The sequence below is a fragment of the Pichia kudriavzevii genome, chromosome 3, assembly GCF_003054445.1.
Source record: "Pichia kudriavzevii chromosome 3, complete sequence".
Classification (NCBI taxonomy): domain Eukaryota; kingdom Fungi; phylum Ascomycota; class Pichiomycetes; order Pichiales; family Pichiaceae; genus Pichia; species Pichia kudriavzevii.
In genome coordinates, this window is record NC_042508.1 from 1,313,619 (window position 1) to 1,336,601 (window position 22,983).

At 38.8% G+C, this 22,983-nt stretch overlaps 12 protein-coding genes across 12 annotated transcripts; 7 read left to right on the forward strand and 5 right to left on the reverse strand.

The window, feature by feature from the left end:
* Nucleotides 1-2,823: 2,823 nt before the first annotated feature.
* Nucleotides 2,824-3,648, forward strand: C5L36_0C06060 (uncharacterized protein; the record flags this gene model as incomplete). Its single annotated transcript, XM_029466298.1, has 1 exon — nt 2,824-3,648. The coding sequence occupies one exon, from the start codon at nt 2,824-2,826 to the stop codon at nt 3,646-3,648; it is 825 nt and encodes a 274-aa protein (XP_029322158.1).
* A 241-nt stretch (nt 3,649-3,889) lies between these two features.
* Nucleotides 3,890-7,384, forward strand: C5L36_0C06065 (uncharacterized protein; the record flags this gene model as incomplete). The annotated part of the gene is made up of 1 exon (XM_029466299.1): nt 3,890-7,384. The coding sequence occupies one exon, from the start codon at nt 3,890-3,892 to the stop codon at nt 7,382-7,384; it is 3,495 nt and encodes a 1,164-aa protein (XP_029322159.1).
* Nucleotides 7,385-7,687: 303 nt separating this feature from the next.
* C5L36_0C06070 (uncharacterized protein) lies at nt 7,688-10,138 on the reverse strand (the record flags this gene model as incomplete). Its single annotated transcript, XM_029466300.1, has 1 exon — nt 7,688-10,138. The coding sequence occupies one exon, from the start codon at nt 10,136-10,138 to the stop codon at nt 7,688-7,690; it is 2,451 nt and encodes an 816-aa protein (XP_029322160.1).
* A 570-nt stretch (nt 10,139-10,708) lies between these two features.
* On the forward strand, nt 10,709-10,927 carry C5L36_0C06080 (uncharacterized protein; the record flags this gene model as incomplete). Its single annotated transcript, XM_029466301.1, has 1 exon — nt 10,709-10,927. One exon carries the CDS (start codon nt 10,709-10,711, stop codon nt 10,925-10,927), a length of 219 nt encoding a protein of 72 aa, XP_029322161.1.
* Nucleotides 10,928-11,221: 294 nt separating this feature from the next.
* C5L36_0C06090 (uncharacterized protein) lies at nt 11,222-12,271 on the forward strand (the record flags this gene model as incomplete). The annotated part of the gene is made up of 1 exon (XM_029466302.1): nt 11,222-12,271. The coding sequence occupies one exon, from the start codon at nt 11,222-11,224 to the stop codon at nt 12,269-12,271; it is 1,050 nt and encodes a 349-aa protein (XP_029322162.1).
* Nucleotides 12,272-12,493: 222 nt separating this feature from the next.
* C5L36_0C06100 (uncharacterized protein) lies at nt 12,494-13,141 on the reverse strand (the record flags this gene model as incomplete). The annotated part of the gene is made up of 1 exon (XM_029466303.1): nt 12,494-13,141. The coding sequence occupies one exon, from the start codon at nt 13,139-13,141 to the stop codon at nt 12,494-12,496; it is 648 nt and encodes a 215-aa protein (XP_029322163.1).
* A 617-nt stretch (nt 13,142-13,758) lies between these two features.
* C5L36_0C06110 (uncharacterized protein) lies at nt 13,759-16,083 on the forward strand (the record flags this gene model as incomplete). Its single annotated transcript, XM_029466304.1, has 1 exon — nt 13,759-16,083. The coding sequence occupies one exon, from the start codon at nt 13,759-13,761 to the stop codon at nt 16,081-16,083; it is 2,325 nt and encodes a 774-aa protein (XP_029322164.1).
* An 811-nt stretch (nt 16,084-16,894) lies between these two features.
* On the forward strand, nt 16,895-18,511 carry C5L36_0C06120 (uncharacterized protein; the record flags this gene model as incomplete). The annotated part of the gene is made up of 1 exon (XM_029466305.1): nt 16,895-18,511. The coding sequence occupies one exon, from the start codon at nt 16,895-16,897 to the stop codon at nt 18,509-18,511; it is 1,617 nt and encodes a 538-aa protein (XP_029322165.1).
* An 88-nt stretch (nt 18,512-18,599) lies between these two features.
* Nucleotides 18,600-19,031, reverse strand: C5L36_0C06130 (uncharacterized protein; the record flags this gene model as incomplete). The annotated part of the gene is made up of 1 exon (XM_029466306.1): nt 18,600-19,031. The coding sequence occupies one exon, from the start codon at nt 19,029-19,031 to the stop codon at nt 18,600-18,602; it is 432 nt and encodes a 143-aa protein (XP_029322166.1).
* Nucleotides 19,032-19,367: 336 nt separating this feature from the next.
* On the forward strand, nt 19,368-20,153 carry C5L36_0C06140 (uncharacterized protein; the record flags this gene model as incomplete). The annotated part of the gene is made up of 1 exon (XM_029466307.1): nt 19,368-20,153. One exon carries the CDS (start codon nt 19,368-19,370, stop codon nt 20,151-20,153), a length of 786 nt encoding a protein of 261 aa, XP_029322167.1.
* A 135-nt stretch (nt 20,154-20,288) lies between these two features.
* On the reverse strand, nt 20,289-21,170 carry C5L36_0C06150 (uncharacterized protein; the record flags this gene model as incomplete). The annotated part of the gene is made up of 1 exon (XM_029466308.1): nt 20,289-21,170. One exon carries the CDS (start codon nt 21,168-21,170, stop codon nt 20,289-20,291), a length of 882 nt encoding a protein of 293 aa, XP_029322168.1.
* Nucleotides 21,171-21,967: 797 nt separating this feature from the next.
* C5L36_0C06160 (uncharacterized protein) lies at nt 21,968-22,882 on the reverse strand (the record flags this gene model as incomplete). The annotated part of the gene is made up of 1 exon (XM_029466309.1): nt 21,968-22,882. The coding sequence occupies one exon, from the start codon at nt 22,880-22,882 to the stop codon at nt 21,968-21,970; it is 915 nt and encodes a 304-aa protein (XP_029322169.1).
* Between the last annotated feature and the right edge of the window lie 101 nt (nt 22,883-22,983).

Sequence of the window (22,983 nt, forward strand, 5' to 3'; positions counted from 1 at the left end):
AATTTGCCCACGGGTCTCTACAGTTTTTACAGATTCTACAGTTTCCACGCTGGACGAAGGAGGCGTTTTCCCCATAACTGGTGGGACACTTTCGCCTACTATAGAAACGGCAACAGTACTATGAGTTTTGTTTCTAGTTCCTACGTGCTGCACCTCTCATGAATGAATGTGAGGGGGGGGAGGCAAGGTAGGAGTTCTCAACATACAGTAACCCATAAATGTACTCGATGGCGGCATGTCTTGGTTCCGCTTCCAAAACGAATATTTGCTTGCAGAAAGTATATGCAAGGTATTTTTGGAAACAAAAATTTCCCGACATACCAGATCTAACGGCTGGAACATCGACAGGGTTGTCTCTACATGCTTTAGCAGTTCATCTGCCACTGTAGTTGTCTGAGTAAACGGACTCCTTTATAGTGATTGATTTCGGAACTTCTATTACAGTGAAGTTCACCCACTGGAAGCGTTTACATCAAAGAGTGGACATTGTATCTAGAAGTAGAGAAAAGAAATTGTATTATTAGTAATATGGGCGGGTCAATTTGGTTTCCCAATAAGGTAAATAATTTAGAATACAATAAGAAACCATAGAAGCTGGCGAAAACTACTTTAAAGATCACATGTTTTCATTGGTGGGCCAATTCAGAGAAGAAAAAAAAAAGACAAGTTCAATAAACTACGACATTGATCCAATTTTCAACCATGCCCTTCTATTAAGCAATGACTAATGGTTACCCAAGGGGGTGGTATATGGTATATTCTCCAAACACTGTCCGGACTGTCTGTACTGATTCAAAACCAAACATTATTCTATCCCTCGTATTGATTGGCAAAGGGGAAAGACGCGTCGCGTGTTTGGATTGAGAAAACCTAATTTCAGTTTCTTCTCTATGACGACTCCTCACGCGTCAGCTCTCTAGCTTCCCAATACGGTATTTGTGGAAAGAATTACAGTTCTCTGACTTTGCACCCCCCCCCCCCCCTCCCAAGAGAGGGGGTGGTAGATATAACACTTGCATTGGGTTCAACAAAAGTCTATTTTCTCCTCTATGGATAACCCCGTGCAGTGGAAGGGTCCTCTCATGGAGGGGGAGGGGAGAGGGTCGCACCGTGTCAAACAACTACAAATTCAACTTTTGTTGCCGCTGTCACGTGACCTACATCCAGCATTATTAGTCTGATGTTGACATACCTCGTATTAGAACAAGTTTTGTTGTTCAATGGAGAATCCTTTCCCCCTGTGTGGGAAACATGTACTCTATCGGCTTTTATAGACAACTAGAGAGAAGAGAGTCACTCTCTTGTTCAGTTCTTGTGGCTGGCTACTGTAGTTACAGACATTGATTGGGGGTTCCCCAACCCACCCGTATATGGCCAAGTCTAGGTATTGACATATTGCCTCACGCCTGCCTATTTAGGAAGTTTCTGTGAATGTACAGTAATCGGCCACAGCAGTGACCATTAACGGAAGGAGAGATGGAGGCGTGGTCTGGTGTCTCCAAATATAGGCAAATGACTGCTTGTAGTGTTGAGTAGGTGCACGTAGTTGTTGGTCTTATCTCGACCGGTTGAATTATATTGGGCTCTCACCAGAGGGGGGGGGGGTTCAATTCATCCCTTCAGGTTGTCAATTGGTGGCCTACTCATAGAATTCGAATCAGTAAGTCCTTGTCGTTGCTCTGGGAACGTACTCTCTCTACAAATTTTTCGCAGTTTGGTCCACCGAACCGATAGGTGGAGTATATCCAGCATATGTATGCTTGGTGAATGTATAGACTAATTTCAAAACTTGTCCACTAGTCTCATGGTTTTCTTTTTCTCTTTCTTTTCAAGGAAAACCCCGGAGCGTTGGAAGGGACTCTGCGTCTGTGTCTTGGACCACTATTAAGATGTGTGACATGCGTTGGGGTAAAATGCGATTCTGTTAGTAGGGGAAGGAATGGTATGATGTTATAATTCAAAGTAAAAATTTTTAATGGGAACTACCTCCTATATTTTTTTTTTTATTCTAGTAAGAATGTTTGTAATCACACCTGGAAGAAATACACTCAATGAACTATTTTGACACGGCCGTTGTGCAATTCCAAGGCAACCGGAAGATAAATATATCTCAAACTATACAAGCCATCTACCTCCAAGTACTCCGATACAAACCCATCTACATTGTTAGACACTAGCAAAAAAGGTGTATGTTGTTGGAAAAGAATCCGCTTAAAGAGGGTCTGAATTTTCAAAGATTTCAGCGCGGCTTTTTATCGCAGCGCGGTGCACACTCCGAGAATTCGGTCTGTCGGAGTCGGTAATAGTCACTTTTTTTTCATTTAGACCGACTACTCCTGAGAGGTGCCATTAGGGCAAATTACAGAGTCTCTTTTCGCAAAATTCAACGATATACTAGACCAGAGAAGTCCCTTCTATAGTTCAGTATGTGCCACCATCTCAGAGTGTTGAAAGTCAGTTATTTGGAAAGAAAAATAGGAATCAAGTTCTATTAGTACAAATGTAAAAACCTAACATCGGACATAACTTTTTTTTTAAAGCCTCACCGGCGTAAAAAAACAATCCATTCTTCTACGTTCGGCACATTAGCTTTTTTACACCTGTACCGAGGCCTAGATTGTTCCGCTTCATTAAGCCCGGTTACCATGCTGATATTTTGCTTTCTACCGATTGCAGTAATTGTAAACAAACAAACTATACGAGATATGATTTAAATACAGGTTGTAGCCCACTATCATCACTGTTGGAATCAGTTGTTATTTTCTTGATTGTATATTTTTCTTTTTTTCTATTTTTTTTGATAGTCAGTCACAATTTTCCATAATGAGTAACTCTGTTCATTCAAATAGTGATTCAGATTCAATTGATTCTACTCATAACGTGGAAAAATTCACCCCATTGAATGATGTTGAAGATCAATCAAATCGTGACAACTTATCTCAACAATTGAGCAGAATCTTGTCCACCCAAGATGGTGTAGAGCGTGTTGCCTCATTGGCAAGAGTTCTATCAACCAAAACTAAAAAAGATATGGACCATTTTGAAATTAACAAGGAAAACTTTGATTTAGAATTGCTTCTAAGGTACTTGCGTGATAGATCTGCCGAACAAGGTATTGAATCAGCAAATGCTGGTGTTGCTTTTTCAGGTGTTACTTGTTGGGGTATTGATGCGTCTGCTGCACATGGTCCTTCTGTTACCGAGATGGTATTAAGTTATCTGAAATTCTGGAAGTTCTTTGAGAAAGACCACAGAAAACAAAGAAAAATTATTGAAAACTTTGTTGGTGTTTTAGAACCAGGAGAAATGGTTCTATGTCTTGGTAAGCCTGGTGCAGGTTGTTCCTCATTGTTGAAAACAGTTGCAGGTGAAATCCATAATTTCACCAAAGTTGAAGGTACATTTTCTTACGATGGTTTAGACCAAGAAGAAATGATGCAAAAATATAAAGGCTATGTTATCTACAACCCTGAATTGGATTTCCATTTCCCTTATATCACTGTCAAGGAAACCATTGAACTTGCATTAAGATGTAAAACTCCTGAGAAAAGAATTGATAACATGTCGAGAGAAGAATATGTTGATAACATGTTAAAGGTACGTACAACTTTTTTTTTCTTTTTTTCTTACACTGTTTCAAATTACTAACATCACAACATCTTTCTTTTTATTTTAGCTATGGTGTACCGTTTTTGGTTTAACTCATACATACGCTACCAGAGTTGGTAACGATTTCGTTAGAGGTGTTTCTGGTGGTGAAAGAAAGAGAGTTTCCATTGTCGAGGCGTTAGCTCTTAGTGCGTCTGTTTACTGTTTTGATAATGCTACCAGAGGTTTAGATGCTTCTACTGCTCTTGAATTTACTCAATGTTTAAGAACCGCAACCAATATGTTAGGATGTTCTGCGTTTGTTGCTATCTATCAAGCGGGTCAGAATATTTATGAATTGTTTGACAAAGTTTGTGTTCTTTACAAAGGTCGACAAATTTTCTGGGGTCCTGCTGAAGAAGGTGTTGCATACTTTGAAAGAATGGGTTACATGAAACCACCAAGAATGACTGCACCTGAATTCTTAACCGCTGTTACTTCTCCTTCTTCAAGACAAATCCGTCCTGGCTTTGAAGGTAAGGTGCCAGATTCATCTGAGGAATTTGCAGATTACTGGACTAACTCTCCTGAGTACTCCAGATTGGTTGATGAATTAAATGAGTTTAATTCCACACATAATGGTGAAGAAACAAGACAAAGATTGGATTACGCTAACCAACAAAGAAAACAAAGGGGTAATAGACAAAAGTCTCAGTTTACCATTTCTTATTGGTCTCAAGTTTACTATTTAATGTTGAGAGGTTTCCAAAGAACTAAGGGTAATATTACTTATACTATTGTCTACCTTTCGTCTTTTGTTACTAAGGGTTTTGTTGTTGGTTCCATGTATTACCATATTCCTAAGTCTACTGTTGGTGCCTATTCACGTGGTGGTATTTTGTTCTATGTTCTTCTTTTCTGTTCTGTGACATCTTTGGCTGAAATTGCAAACTCCTTTGCAACAAGAAATATCTTGACTAAGCATAAATCATACTCTATGTATCACTTATCTGCTGAAGCTCTTCAAGAAATTATCACTGAATTCCCAACTAAGTTTGTTGCAGTTGTCATTCTTGCCCTCACTACTTATTGGATGCCAAACTTGAAACATACTGCCGGTGCGTTCTTCATGTACTTGTTATTCTTACTTACTATCCAACAATGTATGTCATTCACTTTCAAATGTATCGCTTCAGTTTGTAAGGATGGTACTACCGCCCATGCAATTGGTGGTTTATGGGTTTTGATGATGTGCGTTTATACAGGTTTTGTGTTACCATTGAACCAAATGCATCATTGGATTAAATGGATTCATTATTTAAATCCAATGTTTTATGCCTTCTACTCATTAATGGGATCGGAATTCCACAGAAAACATATGCCATGTTATCATTTTATTCCTTCTGGTCCTGGTTATGAAAATGTTTCTCTTGCAAACCAAATTTGTGCGTTGAGTGGTGCTGTTGCTGGTCAAGATTGGGTTGATGGTGACGCTTATCTATACCGTGCATTTGATTTCAGATGGCACAATGTTTGGAAATACTGGGGTATCAATGTTTGTTGGACTGCAGGTTTTATTGGATTAAATGCTTTTATGGCAGAATTTGTTAAAAATGTTGAAGGAGGTGGTGATATGCTTTTATTCAAGAGAGGATGTCTTCCAGATACTTCCAACGGCGAAGATTGGGATGGTAAGGTTGCTAGTAGAGAAGAGATGATGCTTGCATTAAACGGTCCTGATGCAGACTTAGACAAGATCATTGCTGAAGCAGACATTTTCTCTTGGAAAAACTTAGACTATGTCATTCCTTATGATGGTGCAACCAGACAATTACTATGCCAGATTCAAGGTTACGTCAAACCAGGTACTATGACAGCATTAATGGGAGAATCCGGTGCAGGTAAGACTACTTTGTTAAATACACTTGCACAGAGAATCAATTTTGGTACAATCACTGGTGACATGTTAGTTAATGGTAGACCACTAGATGGTTCCTTTGCAAGAAGAACTGGTTATGTGCAACAACAAGATTTGCACATGGCAGAATATACCGTTAGAGAATCCTTAAGATTTGCAGCTGACTTAAGACAAGGTGATAATGTTCCACAGGAAGAGAAATATGACTATGTCGAGAAGATTATTGATTGTTTGGGTATGAGTAAATATGCAGAAGCAATGGTTGGTAAGATTGGTAGAGGTTTGAATGTTGAACAAAGAAAGAAGTTATCCATTGCTACCGAACTAGTTGCAAAGCCATCATTGTTGTTGTTCTTGGATGAGCCTACTTCTGGTTTAGATTCCGAATCTTCCTGGTCTATTGTTCAATTCTTGAGAGCATTGGCTGATTCCGGACAAGCTATTTTATGTACCATCCATCAACCTTCTGCAACTTTGTTTGAGGTTTTTGATAGATTATTGCTATTGAAGAAGGGTGGTAAGACTGTTTACTTTGGTGATATTGGTCCAAACTCCTCTACTATGCTAAGCTACTTTGAAAGAAACTCTGGTGTCAAATGTGGTGTTTCAGAAAATCCTGCTGAATATATTTTGAATTGTATTGGTGCCGGTGCAACCGCTTCCACTAACCATGATTGGGCTGAGCTATGGAATAATTCTCCTGAATGTGCTGCAGAAAGCGCAACTATTGATCAACTACATCGTGACTTACCAAGTAGACCTGTCAATAATAACAATGGTGATTTAGATGCTGTTTTTGCTGCTTCTTACAGAACCCAATTGTGGGTTGTTTTGAAGAGAACATACACACAATTCTGGAGGTCACCTGTTTATATTAGGGCAAAGTTCCTTGAATGTGTTTCCTGTGCGTTGTTCGTCGGTTTGTCTTATGTTGGTTTTGACCATACTGTTGGTAGTGCGCAAGCTGCGTTCTCATCTGTCTTCATGTTGCTTCTTATTTCTGTTGCTATTATCAACCAATCACATGTTTTTGCTTACGATACCAGAGAATTATACGAAGTTAGAGAAAAGTTGTCAAATACTTTCCACTGGTCATGTTTACTTTTATGTCATACCCTTGTCGAAATTGGATGGAGTACTATCTGTCAATTTTTGATTTTCATTTGTTATTACTGGCCTATCAGATTCTCTGGCACTGCTGAGAATGCCGGTTTCTTTTTCTTCATCAACGTTTTGATTTTCCCAATGTACTACGTTACCTATGGTTTAGCTGTTCTCTACTTCTCACCAGATGTGCCATCAGCCTCAATGATTAACTCCAATTTATTTGCAATGATGTTGTTATTCTGTGGTATTTTGAACCCAAAGAAATGGTCTCCAAAGTTCTGGTCGTTCTTGTACGTTGCTTCTCCATTTACATACTTTGTTCAAGCTTTCGTTGGTCCAATTCTCCACAACAGAAAATTAGAGTGTGCATACTCTGAATTGTTTATTGTTGATCCACCAGAAGGAACACAATGTGGTGCATACTTCTCCAATTATATCAAAACAAATGGTGGTTATCTAGTTAACCCAGAATCAGAGTCAAATTGTCATTATTGTCCTTACGTTATGCAGTCTGATGTCGTTTTACAGTTCGGTATCAAATGGAAAGACCATTGGAGAGATTTTGGTATTGCATGGATCTACATTTTTGCTAATGTCGGTTTCATGTTAACTGGTTATTGGTACTTCAGAGTTTATGGTGGTAATCCAATGAGTGCAATCAAGAAGCTATTCTCTGCAAAGACTTACAAACCAGCAAAGAGACACGAAAAAGATAACACCATTTTCCAACCTCAACCTAATGATAGCAAAATTGGTACTGTTAAGAAATAATAGTCCAGTATGTTATCTCTGTTTCTTGAAAACAATTATTCCCAAATTACTACTTTTCTTAGTAAATTTTTTATATTACATTACAATTATTTGATTTTTTTTTTTGTTTCTATATACACACCCAGATAAGCATAATTTTATAATTTTTGAAAAAAAAAACAAAATAAAATAAATTGGAACAAAAGATTCTGCTTTGGTGCAAATGATAGCGAGTTCATTATTTTTTCTCATTAGAGAAGGTGGCCTAATTTGTAAATATTTATATACAGAGGTTAAACAGTGATTGAAAGTTTCTATGAAATTCTATTTATTGGCAAGTTTGCATGCCACCCACTCTTTGAAATTTTTGTCCACAACAGCATCTAACCAGTCATTAGGCATAACGGATGACAACGATTTAGCACACTCTATAGATTTATACTGTATTTGGCCTTCACTATGAACAGCGCTTAATACAGTTATTTTATTACCATGTTTCAAAATATTAGTTTCATCATCGTGTATGAGAGAATCGATTTTTGCTAGTTTATTTAACTTCAATTCTGAGTCAATCGTGTTACTAATGAGGTGTTTCCCTGGTAGAGCCGACGGGTGCGTTAGCCATTTAAGATCTCCATGTTTGTAGCTCTTCTCGATGTATCCTAAATGATACTGTGATAAAATATCATCTGTATTTATGTTTCTAAAATCCCAAAAGCTGCTATATTCGTTGTATTCATTTTGTACTTTTTGCTTTGAATCCAACACCCTTAGTTTAGACATTTCCTTAAATAACTTGCATTCAAAACCTGTTAATGTCGACAAATTGGGTGAAATTAAGTCTGGAATGATATGATCTGCAAAGCTTTTGGCATCAAAGTCTGGCACTTGCGGAATTTTTGAATGGGAGTTTATTCCGTTCGTGTCAAAAATAGAAGTAAGTAGGAGCTCCTTTTTGTCTGAATTTAGAAGTTCAGCCCTCGCTGAACATCGCCTATGATTCCACTCATCCATGTTGGTGGATGCAAACGAAGAACCAAGTAGGTTATCAACTTTGGATTGTAAGTTGTTTAATAATATATCCTGTCTTTTAAATGGCCCAAGATCAGAATTCAAAGAGTCATGGATTAAATATTTGGTTAATATCAAAAACGCTTGGGGATTTAGATGGGACCTTTTCAAATCTGTGCTTAACAAATGGTTTAATGCAATGCTGTATACTTTATATGGAATAATATGACCACACTCGTTATGTAGCGAGTTAATATCATTTAATGCTCGTATGAAAAGCTGCCAATTGCAAGTATCGAGTAAGGGTTCTAATAATTTTCTCCCCATTGCGTGATTCAATGACTTAATTAGCGAGTTCGGATTGCAAGAGAACAATGTACCATATTTCGTATACCTCAATGCTTTGACCATTTTATACTTTTGTTTACTCTTACTAGAAGGCAACTTATATGGATTTTCTTTTAAATATTTCATAGTTGACATCATCGTATCCCAGATAAATTTCCATTTTGAATGAGTGATATGAATGGAGAATAAATACGACAAGATCAACGGATTTACATACTTGGTATGTAAATATAATGCATTATATGAATCCAATGTTAGATTGTTTTCGTTAATTCCAAGCTGTTCGATCGACTTATGTACAGGTAATAATCTCATGGATTTGAGTGAATCTTCGTGCAAGCTCTTTAAAATAGTTGCGCTTTTCTTGTTCTCGTTTATTAATTTGTCAATTTTGAACAGGGTCTTATAAATTAGTGAGGTAAAGGTTGTGTTATGGCGCATGCCATTCTCTGAAATATATGTTTCGAGTGTTTGAACAAACTTTGTTAAATCAAAGTTCTGCTGTCGGTATGTATCCCGCATTTTGTATTTCAGAAGTAGATTTGCATCTTGTGCAAACGAATAAATTAAGTAAACTGTTGTTTTGTTGATGTTGCTACCTGTTTCTTGAAACTTAGAAAGAATATGATCAATTAGCATCATTTTCTTCTCTAGGGATAAGTCGTAATGCAATACATTGGAGAGGAGAATGTTGAGAGAAGAAGTGTCCCATTCATACATTGATATTAATTCTTCAAAGGTTTTGAAGTTCAAATAGCTGAAATTTCTAGTGAAGAAGTCCAACAATGAATAAAATACCAACTTTCGTTCTTTTCCTCTCAAATGTGAATCAACCTCTTTATTCTTAAGAACTCTGGTCACGATAAACTTGGTGATTAATTCTTTGGAATTGATGTATCTGTATTTGGTTATTCTATTTAGAAACTTGACAAACTCAGGTATCTCAACAATCGAATTTTTCGGATTTATCAACGGATACTTATAAACAAAGTACTCACCATTTTCAAGAATTACATTTTCTTGGTTGTGATTTGAAGTACGAGTTATAAGAGATGCATTTTTCAAAGTATGGAAATCTATTTCACCCAATGCTTTCACCACAGGTTTAGAATTAATCAATTTTAAATCACGGTTAACTTGATTTCGTTTGTCAACGACCGAGTTGCTCAGTTTATTTATTATTGAATCTCCCAATGAATGGAGTATGAAACTTCTGTTGTCAGTTTTTTGACTGTGAACATTTATGGTTTCTTTCTTTAAGATATCATCTTTCACCTCTACCGTAGTTTGTTTATCAATGCGCTCACTTTGATGGTCAACGAAAAATCGGCTTCGACTATAGTAATGTCGTCTGTAAGGGTGCATCATCAAACTGGTGACGCTTGAGTAAGAAGTTATTCGACAAGGGAGTAGCATTGTCTTCAACAGTTTTTATGTAGTTGTGTGTATGTATCTATGTTCGTGTGTGCCTATTGTATTCATGAATTCATAAAGAAGTGTCAAGTTGAGTTTGGAAAATTTCAGTAACCTTTAAAATGTGTGAATTCAACACCTATGGTTTTGATAGCTCACTTCCTGGACTTTAAAACAGAGGTGGAGGATACCCGGATAATTTTAAAATTAGCTGGGTGGTTGCTGATAACGTAGCTTCCCTTGTTTATGCAGTATACCAATATCTTCTTTAGAAATTAATGAACTGGATATCGAACTTGAAGCTCAATTTGACCAGTCTATGTTAGCCAGCGTTAATAACTGCAACAGAGTAGAAAACTTTTCGACGCGTCGAGAAAGAGCATCTAAGATGGAGAAGGTTTGCTTTATAAGAATAAATACGAAAAAAAGACAAAATACGTTTTTTTTTTTCTTTCTCGATTTGAAAAATTTGCGAGAAACGCATGAATATTTGCCGTTATAATATATCCATTTCCTAAGGGATTATCGTTATTGCCAAGTAAGAGAGTATCAGTTCATCACACCACATACAGGATGTCTAGAGAAGGTTTTGTTCCACCATCTGCTTCAAATTTGGGTAACGCAGCAAGTGGTATCCAATCCATCAAAAACTACGGTGTGAAGTATGTTTGTGCACAATGTGCAGTCAATTTCACACTTTCGCCAAAAGAGCCTGTCAGATGTAAGGAATGTGGTCATAGAGTCCTTTATAAGGCTAGAACCAAAAGGATGGTTCAATTTGAGGCTCGTTAATGTTGGAAAGGTACCGTTGTTTGACCTTGTTGTTTGAGCTGGATTACCTTAAGCCTGATTATTCTTGTCAGGGGTGAATAAAAGAAAACAAAAAAAATTCATGACATACCGAAAATTCTCAAATCTTGAAAAGTGATCTTTTTTTGTTTTGAAAAAAAAAAAAGAAGTATCTTCTTTGTTGTATATTAGGATATTATAGTAATTGTTTTTATTCATATATAGAAATAAATAACCCGAATAAGACAGGAAAAAAATAGAACGAGATAGATATATCAAAAATATTAAAGACCACTGATGAGCACTCCATCCCGAATATTACAAAGCATCACTAAACTAGAAAAACCTCGTTTGTTTTCATATGATAATCATGTCAACCAAGAATTAGGTAGACTCCAAGATTGCATACACATAACAGAAACAACAGACTCAAAATTCCGCCCCTTGGTGTATCAGCTTATAAATTCACATCGAATTTCACGTGTATATCACCTAGAGAAACTACGTATTCTACCGCTATTGGCCCATCAAGATTCTAAACAGCTCCCTGAACCACCGCAAAGAAACGATGAAATAGTCAATTACGTTTTCCAATTGGGTAAGCTGAACGATTTTGAATTAACACAATCTAATCAGAATAAGAAAAAAGAAATTCTTGAATCTTTTTACGAGAATATAACATTATTGAGAGGCATTGATAACCCCAATAAGGATATAGTCAAGTCTATGATACTTCATAAGGTTGTCGGTTTTAGTCCTGGATATAATGAACTAATCGAGAGTGTTGGTTTTGATAGTGATATGGTTTACCTGGTGGCTTTGAGATATTTTCTGAATCCAGATAAGTTGGGGAAGATTGGAAGGGTGAACCAGCTTGTGAGTTATTTAATTAAACACTCTAAAGTTATCAGTGAGCAGGATTGGACCTTTCTCAATAAATTGACCAAGCAGAATGTTTTATCCCTGACAATTGAAAATGTACATCTTTCTCCCTACTTGCAGAAACTAGTTGATATTGTAGAAAATGTTGATGCTTGCTACTATAAATTCGATCTCGTTGGAATGTTGCAACATTTAAACAAAGCTCAAAATGGCTATGAGTTGGAAAGTTCGGGTGGTAGAAATGTATTTGTGAAGTACTTTGTTGGATATTATAGATACTGCATCATTGAACGTGCCTTGATGGAATGGAATATCAATAGCGTTACCACCAGTACGTGGAACAAATACCGCTTGGGTGCTCAATGGAAATTGGTATGGGATACCTATTACAACAGTGGAAACATTGAACCACCTGGAGGAGCAAGTATCAAGAAGAAGGTTCAAAATATTATCAGTGTTTCATAGATATGCTTATATTTTTTATGTAACAAAAAAATATAAAGGATGAATTATATAAATATTTAAAAGTTAATAAATAATTTTGTTAGAGTTGAATTTACGGAAATAGATATCTTTATAACATGACAGGATAAGATAAAGGACAAGATACGTGATGATAGAATATGTGGATTTTATGGTGGATGGTGGGATGCCGGGCAGTTAGAAAAGCAAGATAAGTTCCCACAACTAGTTTGGTAATCCCTTGATCTGATCGAGAGGAACTAAATCAAAATTCCAATTTTCTTCACCTTCTCTCACTTCGTAGTATTTCTTCAAATCAACACCATGGTAAGGATGCTGGACAAAATTGAACCAAGGCAAGATACCAATCAAGAACTGGGAATTTCTGGAATATCTTGCAGATAGATCCTGTAAGTAAGGAGAGAGGGTAGATTCGTCACTGCCGTAAGGGTTTTTACCTAGCGCCAATAAGGCTTTAGTTTCGTATCTATCCTTTTGAACTTCTCTGGCGTTCTCAGAAACACCCCAGAATCTCTTTGTAGACTGGTTATAAGCAATGAAGAAGCCGGCAGTGAATCCAATCAAGCCACCGGCACGTAGAAACATTGGTTTAGGCATTTTGAATTGACGTCCTGAAGCAGGTTCGAATTTCTCAAGCAAGATTAATGACAATGGACCTGCAACTGTTGCACCTGCCCATGTGAGGTAATCCGAGCCACGGAAGTATCTGACAACTTTGGAGAAAAGAGGATCTTGGTCAATGACTTCGTATTTCGCCATTTTCTGTGGTGTTGTGTGTATATATTTGGTGGAACTCACACTTTCAAAATGAAACTCATCCTCTTCAAGGACCATTTCAACCAAGGAAAACATTATTTGGCCCTATAGTAATCTCTAATTCCACCACAGGTACCCATACCCTTTCTATGGTGTACGGGTGTTGTGACTTTTCTTTCTAAAATTTTATGTACGCTACACAAGTATTATAAGGTTAGCCCTTCCCCCAACAGTGGAGTTTGACAAACTACGACAACGGCATCTGAATATTGAAAAAAGAAAAAAAAAACTGCTACATGAGTCTTAATAACAAAAATACACAGCAAGGGGCCTACTTCTAAGTCAGCGTACTTACCTGGTTGTAGGTATATATGTGTGTAGTGGTATGCGATGCGCAACCAACCGTAGAAGGAAAAATGGTTTCCCTGTTTTACCCCTTGCTTTTCCATGAGGCTCGCTGTAGTTGATTAATGATTTTTTAGTTTTCCACACGAAATCGACGCGTCGGTAATGGCATTAATTGCTTTTTTTTTTTTTTTCCTTTTTCAGAGAGACAAACTTAATTGTAGCGAGGAAAACAGGGGAAAAATAAGAAAAAGTGAAAGACGCTATAGATACGTTTTGAGAAGTTAACAAACAGAGCTCGAGAGTGTAGCGAGTGGGGCCCCCTTTTCATCAGTGCAAGGCAGGAATCTCCAATAAAGAACAACACAATGGTTGCCAAGAGAAAAGGTGCATCTGGCAGTAGTAGTAGCAGTGGCGGTGGCGGTGGTGCTAGCGGTAATGCCAGAAAGAAGCAGAAACATGAGCAAACATCTGCAGACGAGGAAAACAAGAGTACTCAAGCAGGTGTCGAGACGAGCAATCAATCTTTGGAGAACTTTACTGAAAAATACTCAACCTTACATGATTTTTACGTTGATGTTATCAACAATGCATCGAATCTATCTGACCCTGAAACCGGAGACATTATCTCAGGCCCATTTTTGAGGTTACCCCCAAAGAAAATCTTCCCCGACTACTACCAGTTGATCAGCAATCCTGTATCCATTTATGAGATCAGGTCTGCCTCGATTGTCAAGAAGAGGGGTATCCCCGTGAGGGATCACGTTGATGGTAACGGTTTATCGCTTGAAGGGTTCAGAGAACTGTGGATCACTTTAGCAAATAATGCGGCAACATACAATGATCCAGAGAGTTTAATTGTTAAGGATGCAAACACAATTTTAAACTATGTGACCAAAAGGATCGATGATTTTAAGGCTTACTTGGAGTTTATGGGAAGTGATTTCCCGCCTAGTGCGATTGGGTTGGGCTTATCTTCCACGACTACCGCCTCCAAGACAACGTCTACCGCCAATGAGACTACTATTGCCTCCAGTGTTGGCACAACCAATGGTTCCACATCAGCCAATAATACAAACGACGACAAGGGGAAGTCAACAAAAACAAAATCAAGGGGAAAGATTGAAAGAAATGAAGATCAAGTAAAGAAGGAGAACCGTTCAAACCAAACAGAGGATCAGACAAGTTCCAATATCATCCCAAATTTGGCGAGTGCTGACGGTTCAAGTGAAGATTACACTGCTGATTTAACTAAAGTTTACAGACACTTGTTGTCATTCAAAGTATCGCACCATAAGAACTCTATTCCTTTATCTAAGGTATTCATTGACTTGCCTCCTAGAGATGACCCTGAAACCGAAGATTATTACGAACTTATCACTGAGCCTATGTGTTTCAACATGATTGGAGAGAAGATGGAAAACGGCGCCTATTCAAAGGGCCTGCAAGGTTATAAGGATTTTGTTGATGATGTTAATCTGATCTTTTCTAATGCACTGCATGTTTATACAGACGGTCCGTACTTTAAGGCAGCTAACGGTCTAAAAAAGGCATTCCAGAGAAGACTAGAGAAATTCGATGCTCAAGTCATTGAAAAAAAGAGGAATTCTACATCCAGCACTAAACCCAAATCCAAATCTAGAACCAGCAAATCGATCAGAGAGCCCAGTACAGATTACTACGAAGGGGGTGAAGGGGCAGAAGAAGACGGGGATGGGGGAGAAGAAGACGTAGAAGATTATGAAAATGAAAATGAAAATGAAAATGAAGTTAATGGGAAGCAAAATGCAGAACAGCCTGGAGAGTTTGCGGGAAATGAAGAGCGAATGGACGCCAATGATCACAATGACAACAATAACAATGGTGAGGTTGCGCAAGATCTACCCACGATCATACGTAAGCATGATGTTGAAAAGGCAGAATTGAATGAAGAAATAGATGATATTACCGCATTTATCAAAAAATTCACCATTTGTACGTCGACTAACCTGAACAATTATATCAATACGTTGAAAAATTTGAGTTTGAATCAAAGTAATATGATAATGTCTTCAAGTAACCCACTACCTAGCCAAAAGGTACCACATATTCCTGCACTCTTTGAGACCTCAATTCTCGAACCGGCTGGTAACAGTACAGTTGGTGGTTCCACGTACATCATGCAGTTGCCGGGCTCGTCGATTGTCGGACACGAGATCTCATGTGTTGTACATCTACAGAACAAAATAGTTGATGAAAAGTATGTTCCTGAACTGAAGATAAATGGTGAGTCGGTTAATGGAATTCCAATTTCGGTTGTATATGATGAAACGGCTGGTCAGGACGGCATGTTTTGCGCAAGCAAATACAATGTGAAGTTAGGATTTGGATTGAATTACTTTGAATTCAAGCTACGAGTTCCATTTCCGCTGAGAGGAAAAGAAGCCAAGGAGGAGCACAAGGATCCGGAAGCAATAAACGGGTCGAGAAATGGGGATGAGACCACTGGCACTAGCAATGACAATAGCGATGATACTGTAGAGAAGAGCGGCGGAAACAGCGGCAACAGCAGCAACAGTGAAAACAGTGGAGATACTGAAAATAACGAGAAGAGTGAGAACGGCAATACGGACGATAAGGGTGCACGTCTAGAGAGAGGCAAATCCCCCGAGTTTGTGGAAAGTGTGAAGGTGTGGCTGAATGTCACCCGCTAGCAGGATAGTGTGTATACTGTGTAGATAACCTGGACACGCAAGGCATTGCTGTTGCTGTATGTATAGTGTATAAGTTTGAATGTGAATAATACGAAAAAAAAAATTATTACGAGAGGACGATACAGGATACGTGTAAACACATACTTTAAGTGACCTTCTTGAGGCCGATAAGAAAGACCAAATTTGGAAACCAAATAATCAGCCTTTCTTTATTTTTCTCCTTGGAAACAATCCCCATGTAAGCTTAGCAATGACACGCCATTGTTGCTAGAGATAGAGGGCCGTCACGTTTATGGGATGACTTGCTATGGTGCGTATATAAGAGGTCAACTTAAGGGCGGCTCTAAAGTAATTAAATCCGCACTTAGAAGCCTCGCTGGAATTTGCATGGAACAGCAGGGAAAGAAAAAGCCTGAACTGCGGCATTCCAAGGCCATGCGAATGGCATTGCCGTCTTTTACAAGGCATTAAAGAACAAGAAGTCTTCTTTATCGGGACAGATACTGCTCCATTGGCAGTATCATTTCACATCAGGACACAATTTCTTTCCCCACAGGCAGTTTATGCTATTTATCTTTTGCTATGCTCTACCTTCTAGTTGCTATATTTGCATGCCCGCTTTATCTGTGTCTATTGCGGGTCAATGGACCATCATTTTTTTTCGGTCTTGTCAACAGTAATCCTGGATTGCTCGTAGTCTCTGCATATATATATATATATATTCCAACATTGTCCCTCCTTTGTTCCATTGTATTGTTTGATTACTAGCTTTTTTTTTTAGTTGATCAATTAACTCATCGCAAAGCATAAAATGTTTGAGGATATCAAGAAGAATTTCAAAGTCGGTACTCAGGAAGAGATTGTGGATGTGGATTTGGCTCCAGTTGATTCGAACAGATCTATTCAAATTGATCAACATGGCCAAGTAAGTGAGGATCAAGTCCTACAGAGAGATTTCAAAAGCAGGCATGTCTCAATGATGGCAATTGCAAGTGCAATTGGTACCGGTTTGATTATTGGTTCTGGTACCGCCTACCAAAGGGGTGGGCCGGCTTCCTTATTCTTAGGTTATATTTTCACGGGTTCGATTCTAATTGTTACATTGTTCTGTCTTGGTGAGATGGCAGCAATGTGTCCAATGGATAAGGCATTCTCGGGTTACTGTACAAGGTTTTGTGATAAGTCTTTAGGGTTTGCGGCCGGTTGGAATTACTTCTTCAACTATGCTCTTACTCTAGCTTCAGAACTTTCTGGTGTTGGTTTAGTTATTCAATACTGGAGACCAGATTTGAATCCCGGTATCTTCATTGCTGTTTTTTGGGTGGTTTGTTTAGCTGCAAATTGGTTTAACGTTAAAGTCTACGGCGAGGCAGAATTTTGGACTGCTTGTGTTAAGCTTATCACTCTTGCGATCTGTTTCATCACTTGTATTGTCATCTCCGCTGGTGGTGGGCCAAACCATAAAACCGTTGGTTTCCAATATTGGAGGGAAGAAGCCTTTTTAGAATATTTACGTCCTGGCTCAACTGGTAGATTTCTCGGTTGGTGGGCTTGTGTGGTCCAATCTGTCTTTGCATATGCAGGTTGTGAATGTATTGGTGTCATTTTCGGTGAAGCCCCAGATCCAAAGAAAACAGTCCCTAAGGCAACCAGACAAGTTTTCCTAAGAATTTGCGGTGTCTATGTTCTTGGTGTTTTTCTTTTGGGTATTGCAGTTTCTCCTGTGTCTCCTCTACTTGCCGCAGGTGGTCATAATGCATCCGGTTCACCATTTGTTATTGCTATGAAAACTGCAAGTATTAAGGTGTTACCTTCCTTTGTTAACGCTTGTCTTTTGTTTTTTGTGGGTGGTGCAGCAAATTCAGATATCTATTTAGGCTCAAGAACTCTTTATGGTTTAGCTAGAGATGGCATGGCGCCAAAATTCTATCTCCAATTGAACAACAATGGTGTCCCATACTGGGGTTGTGTAACCACAGCTGCCTTTGGTTTATTGGCCTTCATGAGTTGTACCTCGGGTGCTGCTACCATTTTCGGTTACTTAACCTCAGCTGTCTCTGTCTTCTCACTATTGACATGGCTAAACATTTTACTTTCATATCTTACATTTTACAATGCAACAATTTACCAAAATATTCCAAAAGAAGATATTCCATTCAGAGTTTGGTGGCAACCATACCCAGCATACTACGGTATCTTTTTCGTCGTGATCATCACTTTTTTCAACGGTTATAATGCCTTCATTCCAACATTCAGTTACAAACAGTTTTTGGTTTCTTACATCGGTGTCTTTGTTTATCTTGCAATGATCTTCGGTTACAAATTATTCTACAGGACTGAAAGGGTTACTAGAAAAACCGCACGGTTATACAACTACGTTGAAAATGTTGTGAGTATAGACTCTGCTTTGGAGAAAGCAACGGTGTAGTTATATGTTATTGTATGTATACTAACTAGTATTGTATAAACCATAGTTTATTAACAACGTGTTGTTTCGGGGTTTGTAGTTATTACCATCACACAAAGTCGATTGTGTAATTTGCATCAGGAGAATTAGGATCATTTATCTTCAAATATTTCCTGACTGTATTTTCCCCGTATTTGGCACTGTAATTCTGCATCTGTTTTTCTATTTCTTGCTTTATGGTGCTACTTGGAATTGGTATCACTTTAAAAACATCATTGTCATCATGTTGTAAAGTTGAATTCATGTCGTCAGTTTCATTATCATGGTGCGAATTACTTCCATAATTAGACATCATTTTCATTGCACTTATGTCTATGAGATGGTCATTTGTACTGTTTAGAATTGCATTTAATTGTCTGTTACGAAGTTCATTTAATAATTCCTCTTCGACTATCTTGGCCTTATCATCTGATAACATTGATGCTTGTTCATCTTCCTCTGTAGATTGATTACTCCCTAGACAAGATAAGCAAAGACCCATTGTGTTTATGTGTGTGTTCTATTTTTTTGTGTGTGTGTATATGTATCAAAGTCTTTAGTCAACAGGCACTGTGAGAGCACGCAGAGTTTTCTTATATATAGAAACAAAAGAAAAACGAAGAGAGACCCATATCTATAATACTGTAATCAATAAAATTCATGCTTACAAGAATCAGCGCAAATGGGAAATATTGAGAGCGAGAAAGGAATAGTAAAACGAGAAATATTTGATAATTTCAAGGGCACCAAACTCAAGGAACATCCTTCTGGCTATAGTGGCAAAACTACTCTTTGCCTTTTATTTTGTACCCTCTAGATAACCTATCACTCAAACAAAATGGCGGCAGGATTAAAGTTTGACAATTATCAAAGAAACCAGTATCTAATCAACGAAGCGGGTTACAAGGCACCAAAGGCAACATCCACCGGTACTACAATTGTCGGGTGTAAATTCAAAGGCGGTGTTGTTATTGCAGCAGATACACGTGCTACTGCAGGCCCTATTGTTGCAGATAAGAATTGTGAGAAATTACATCGTTTAGCCCCAAAGATATGGTGTGCCGGTGCAGGTACAGCAGCTGACACGGAAATGGTTACCCAATTGATTGCTTCAAACTTAGAATTACATTCCATGAATACAGGTAGAGAACCAAGAGTTGTTAGTGCAATGCAAATGCTCAAACAACACTTGTTCAAATACCAAGGATATATTGGCGCTTACTTGATTGTTGCTGGTGTTGATCCGTCGGGTATTGGTTTGTTCAGTATCCATGCACATGGTTCTACAGACGTTGGATTCTACATGTCGCTTGGCAGTGGTTCATTGGCTGCAATGGCAGTTTTAGAAAAGGACTGGAAGGAAGACTTGACAAGAGAGGAAGCGATGAGATTAGCAAGTGATGCCATTCAGGCAGGTATTTGGAATGATTTGGGATCGGGTTCAAATGTTGATCTGTGCGTTATGGAACTTGGTAAAGATGCACAATTGTATAGAAACTACCTGACGCCAAACGTTAGAGAGAAGAAACAAAACAACTATAAGTTCCCTAGAGGAACGACTGCCATCCTAAAGGAAACCATCTACAACTTGGTTGACGTTCAGGAAATGGAAGTTGATGCATAGGCGGGGTGCATGTATAATTAAATATGTAAGGATTTACAGAGAAAAGAAAAATATAGGAAATAGTCAAAGTCTACGAGCAAGACTGTAAATGTAATCAGTACTTAAGAGGTGTACATTTAAGTATAAAGGAAGTATTTATTGCAATGCATATTTTGCGAAATTTGGCAAGACAAAGGCAGCAGAGTGGATGTCTTTTGAGTAGTATTTGTATAATTTTTCCTCTTCGGTTTCAGAGACAGATCTAAGTGGTTTCTTCAAATCGACCTTGGAGTTCTTGGAACAAACCATAAACCCAATTTGGCCTGTTGGATATGTCGGGATTGTTGTGTACGCATATTCGACATTTGTGAAAACATCTTTACAAGCGGACTTTAATTCCTTGATAATATCTAAATGGATCCACATTGATTCTGCCTGTGTGGTAATAACTCCATCTTCAGTCAACGCATCGTGCAACAACTGGAAGTATGGTTTTTGAAATAGAGAAGCTGCTGGTCCTTCAGGATCGGAGGAATCAGTGATGATGACATCGAAGGTGTTTTTAAATTCATCCAAGAATTTAAAACCATCACCAATATGCACCTTAACCTTTGGATGACTAAACGATTTGGACATTTCGGGTAGGTACTTCTTGGCATTAGCAATTACTCCCTCGTCAATGTCGCACAAGACTGCCTCTTCGACAGAGTCATGCTTAACAACTTCTCTCAAAACACCTCCATCACCACCGCCAATGACTAACACCTTCCTTGGATTAGGATGCGAGTTCATGGCCAAGTGGGTAATCATTTCCTGGTAGGCAAATTCGTCTCTCTCCGTTGCCTGGATGGCACCATCCAAAACCAAAACGTTACCATAGTCTGTCGACTTGAACACAAGTAGATCCTGATACTTGGTCTTTTCGGCATTTAGGATCCGATCAACACGTAACGACATTGCTTGGCCTGGCCACATGGTATCTGAGACTTCGGCAAACCAACCGTCCTTGATCATAGGGTGGGAGAACTCTTTGGACATTGTTGAATGTAGTATTTTCTTCTTATTTACCTCTACTTAGCTAGTCGTTTCAAACAATAGAACGACTTTGAACAGGATGAGAGTTAAAATGAACAGCTGGCAGTAGGAACCGCCAATACAACAGGGAAAACTACTGGCTTTACTAGAAACATTTGACTTTTTCTACTCTTTTGACAATGTGGACTCCAATTACAAGTGCTCTCCTGTCGGCGCTCTCATTGGCCCACTCACACAATGGCATTCAGCACGTGCTGGTCCGTAAACGGCAAGCGAAGCGCCTCTGTACAACTGTTGCACCCGCTGGATACACTGCTGTGTAAATATAAGAAAATACGCACAACGGTTAGAACAACCTACCGTTGGGAGCAGGCCGCTATAGAATGTAGCACTTCCACTACATGTTGCAACATCCTTCTCTCTTCCCCCCATTTGGGAAATGTTGAAGTAGACCAACTTTGGAAACAGTGGCATTCATGACAACACACACTTTAGGCTGAGCCTTCCTACCAATTAAGAAGAATGCAGAGAAAATAACCGCGGTGCCAAACCGAAATACGGGTTTTTTTTTCCTTTTTTTTTTCCTTTTTTTTCCTTTTCTTTTTCCTTTTTTTTTTCCTATTTTTTTCCTATTTTTTTTCCTATTTTTTTTTTTTTTGATTAGACGCTGCGCAAAAATGCAGACGCGACGGTACACGGAATGTTTACGTAAAATGGAACGCTTGGATTTACGGATTACTTGTACACACTCTCCTACAGATTGTTCAAGAGCTTCTTCAAGGGCTTCTTCAAGGGCTTTTTCAACAGACAACACAAAAAGACTTCTTCTTGTCTCTCTTCTTGTCCTTCTTCGCAATTGGACTCTTTTTAGCCGTCTCTGCCTTCTTGGAGTCGGCTAAAGCCTTGGCTTTGGCCTCTTTGGCCTTTTGCGCCTTCTCGGCCTCTTCCTTCTCCTTTGCTGCCTGGGAAGCTTTGGCCTCCGCTTCCTCTCTGGACTTCTCCAGTGCCAACTGTGCACCTTCGACAATCGCAACGTGTTCAAGGTCGTGGATCTTCTTCTCCCACGCATCAACACTCTCTCCCTGTGTAACTTCGAGCTCCTTCACCACAAGCGGCTCACCCATATCCACTGCCTCAATGACATAGTGCACCATGCATCCTCCCTTTGTAATCTCTCCCTTTCGACCTGCTTCCCAAGACCTCTCAATAGCATGGGTTCCCTCAAACGTCCCTGGCAACGCCGGATGTAAGTTGATGATCGGAATACCCACTTGGGACAACGGCTCGAGGAACGCCATCGAAAGTATCAACATCCAGCCCGCACAGACAACTAAATCAGGCTCCTCCGCAATCACCACCTGTGCCAAATCGGAATCAAACTGGTCCCGGGCAACTTTACGCTCCTCCTTACTATCTTTTGGTATGCCCTTATAGTACTCCTTCAATTGGTGCACTTGAATGGGAATCTTCGCATGCGCTGCTCTTGCTAGCCCATATGCATCTGGTGATGACGAAATAACCTTCACAATATCTGCATCCAACTTCTTAGGTTCCTTAGTGGATGCATCAATAAGGGCCTGTAAATTCGACCCACTTCCTGATATTAAAACAACAATCTTTGCCATGGTGTATGGTGTTTGCTCTATCCGAGTCACTTGATATTGTTGAGACCTGCTAGATGGTGAATAGCTAACATCAAAACAACCATTTACCATGAGGAAGAAGTCACAATTTCATGGAGCAATTTTCTATTTTTCAAACACCCCTCATTAACCCTCGAATTCCGCAATTTCACACATTGTAATGGCCGGCCAAG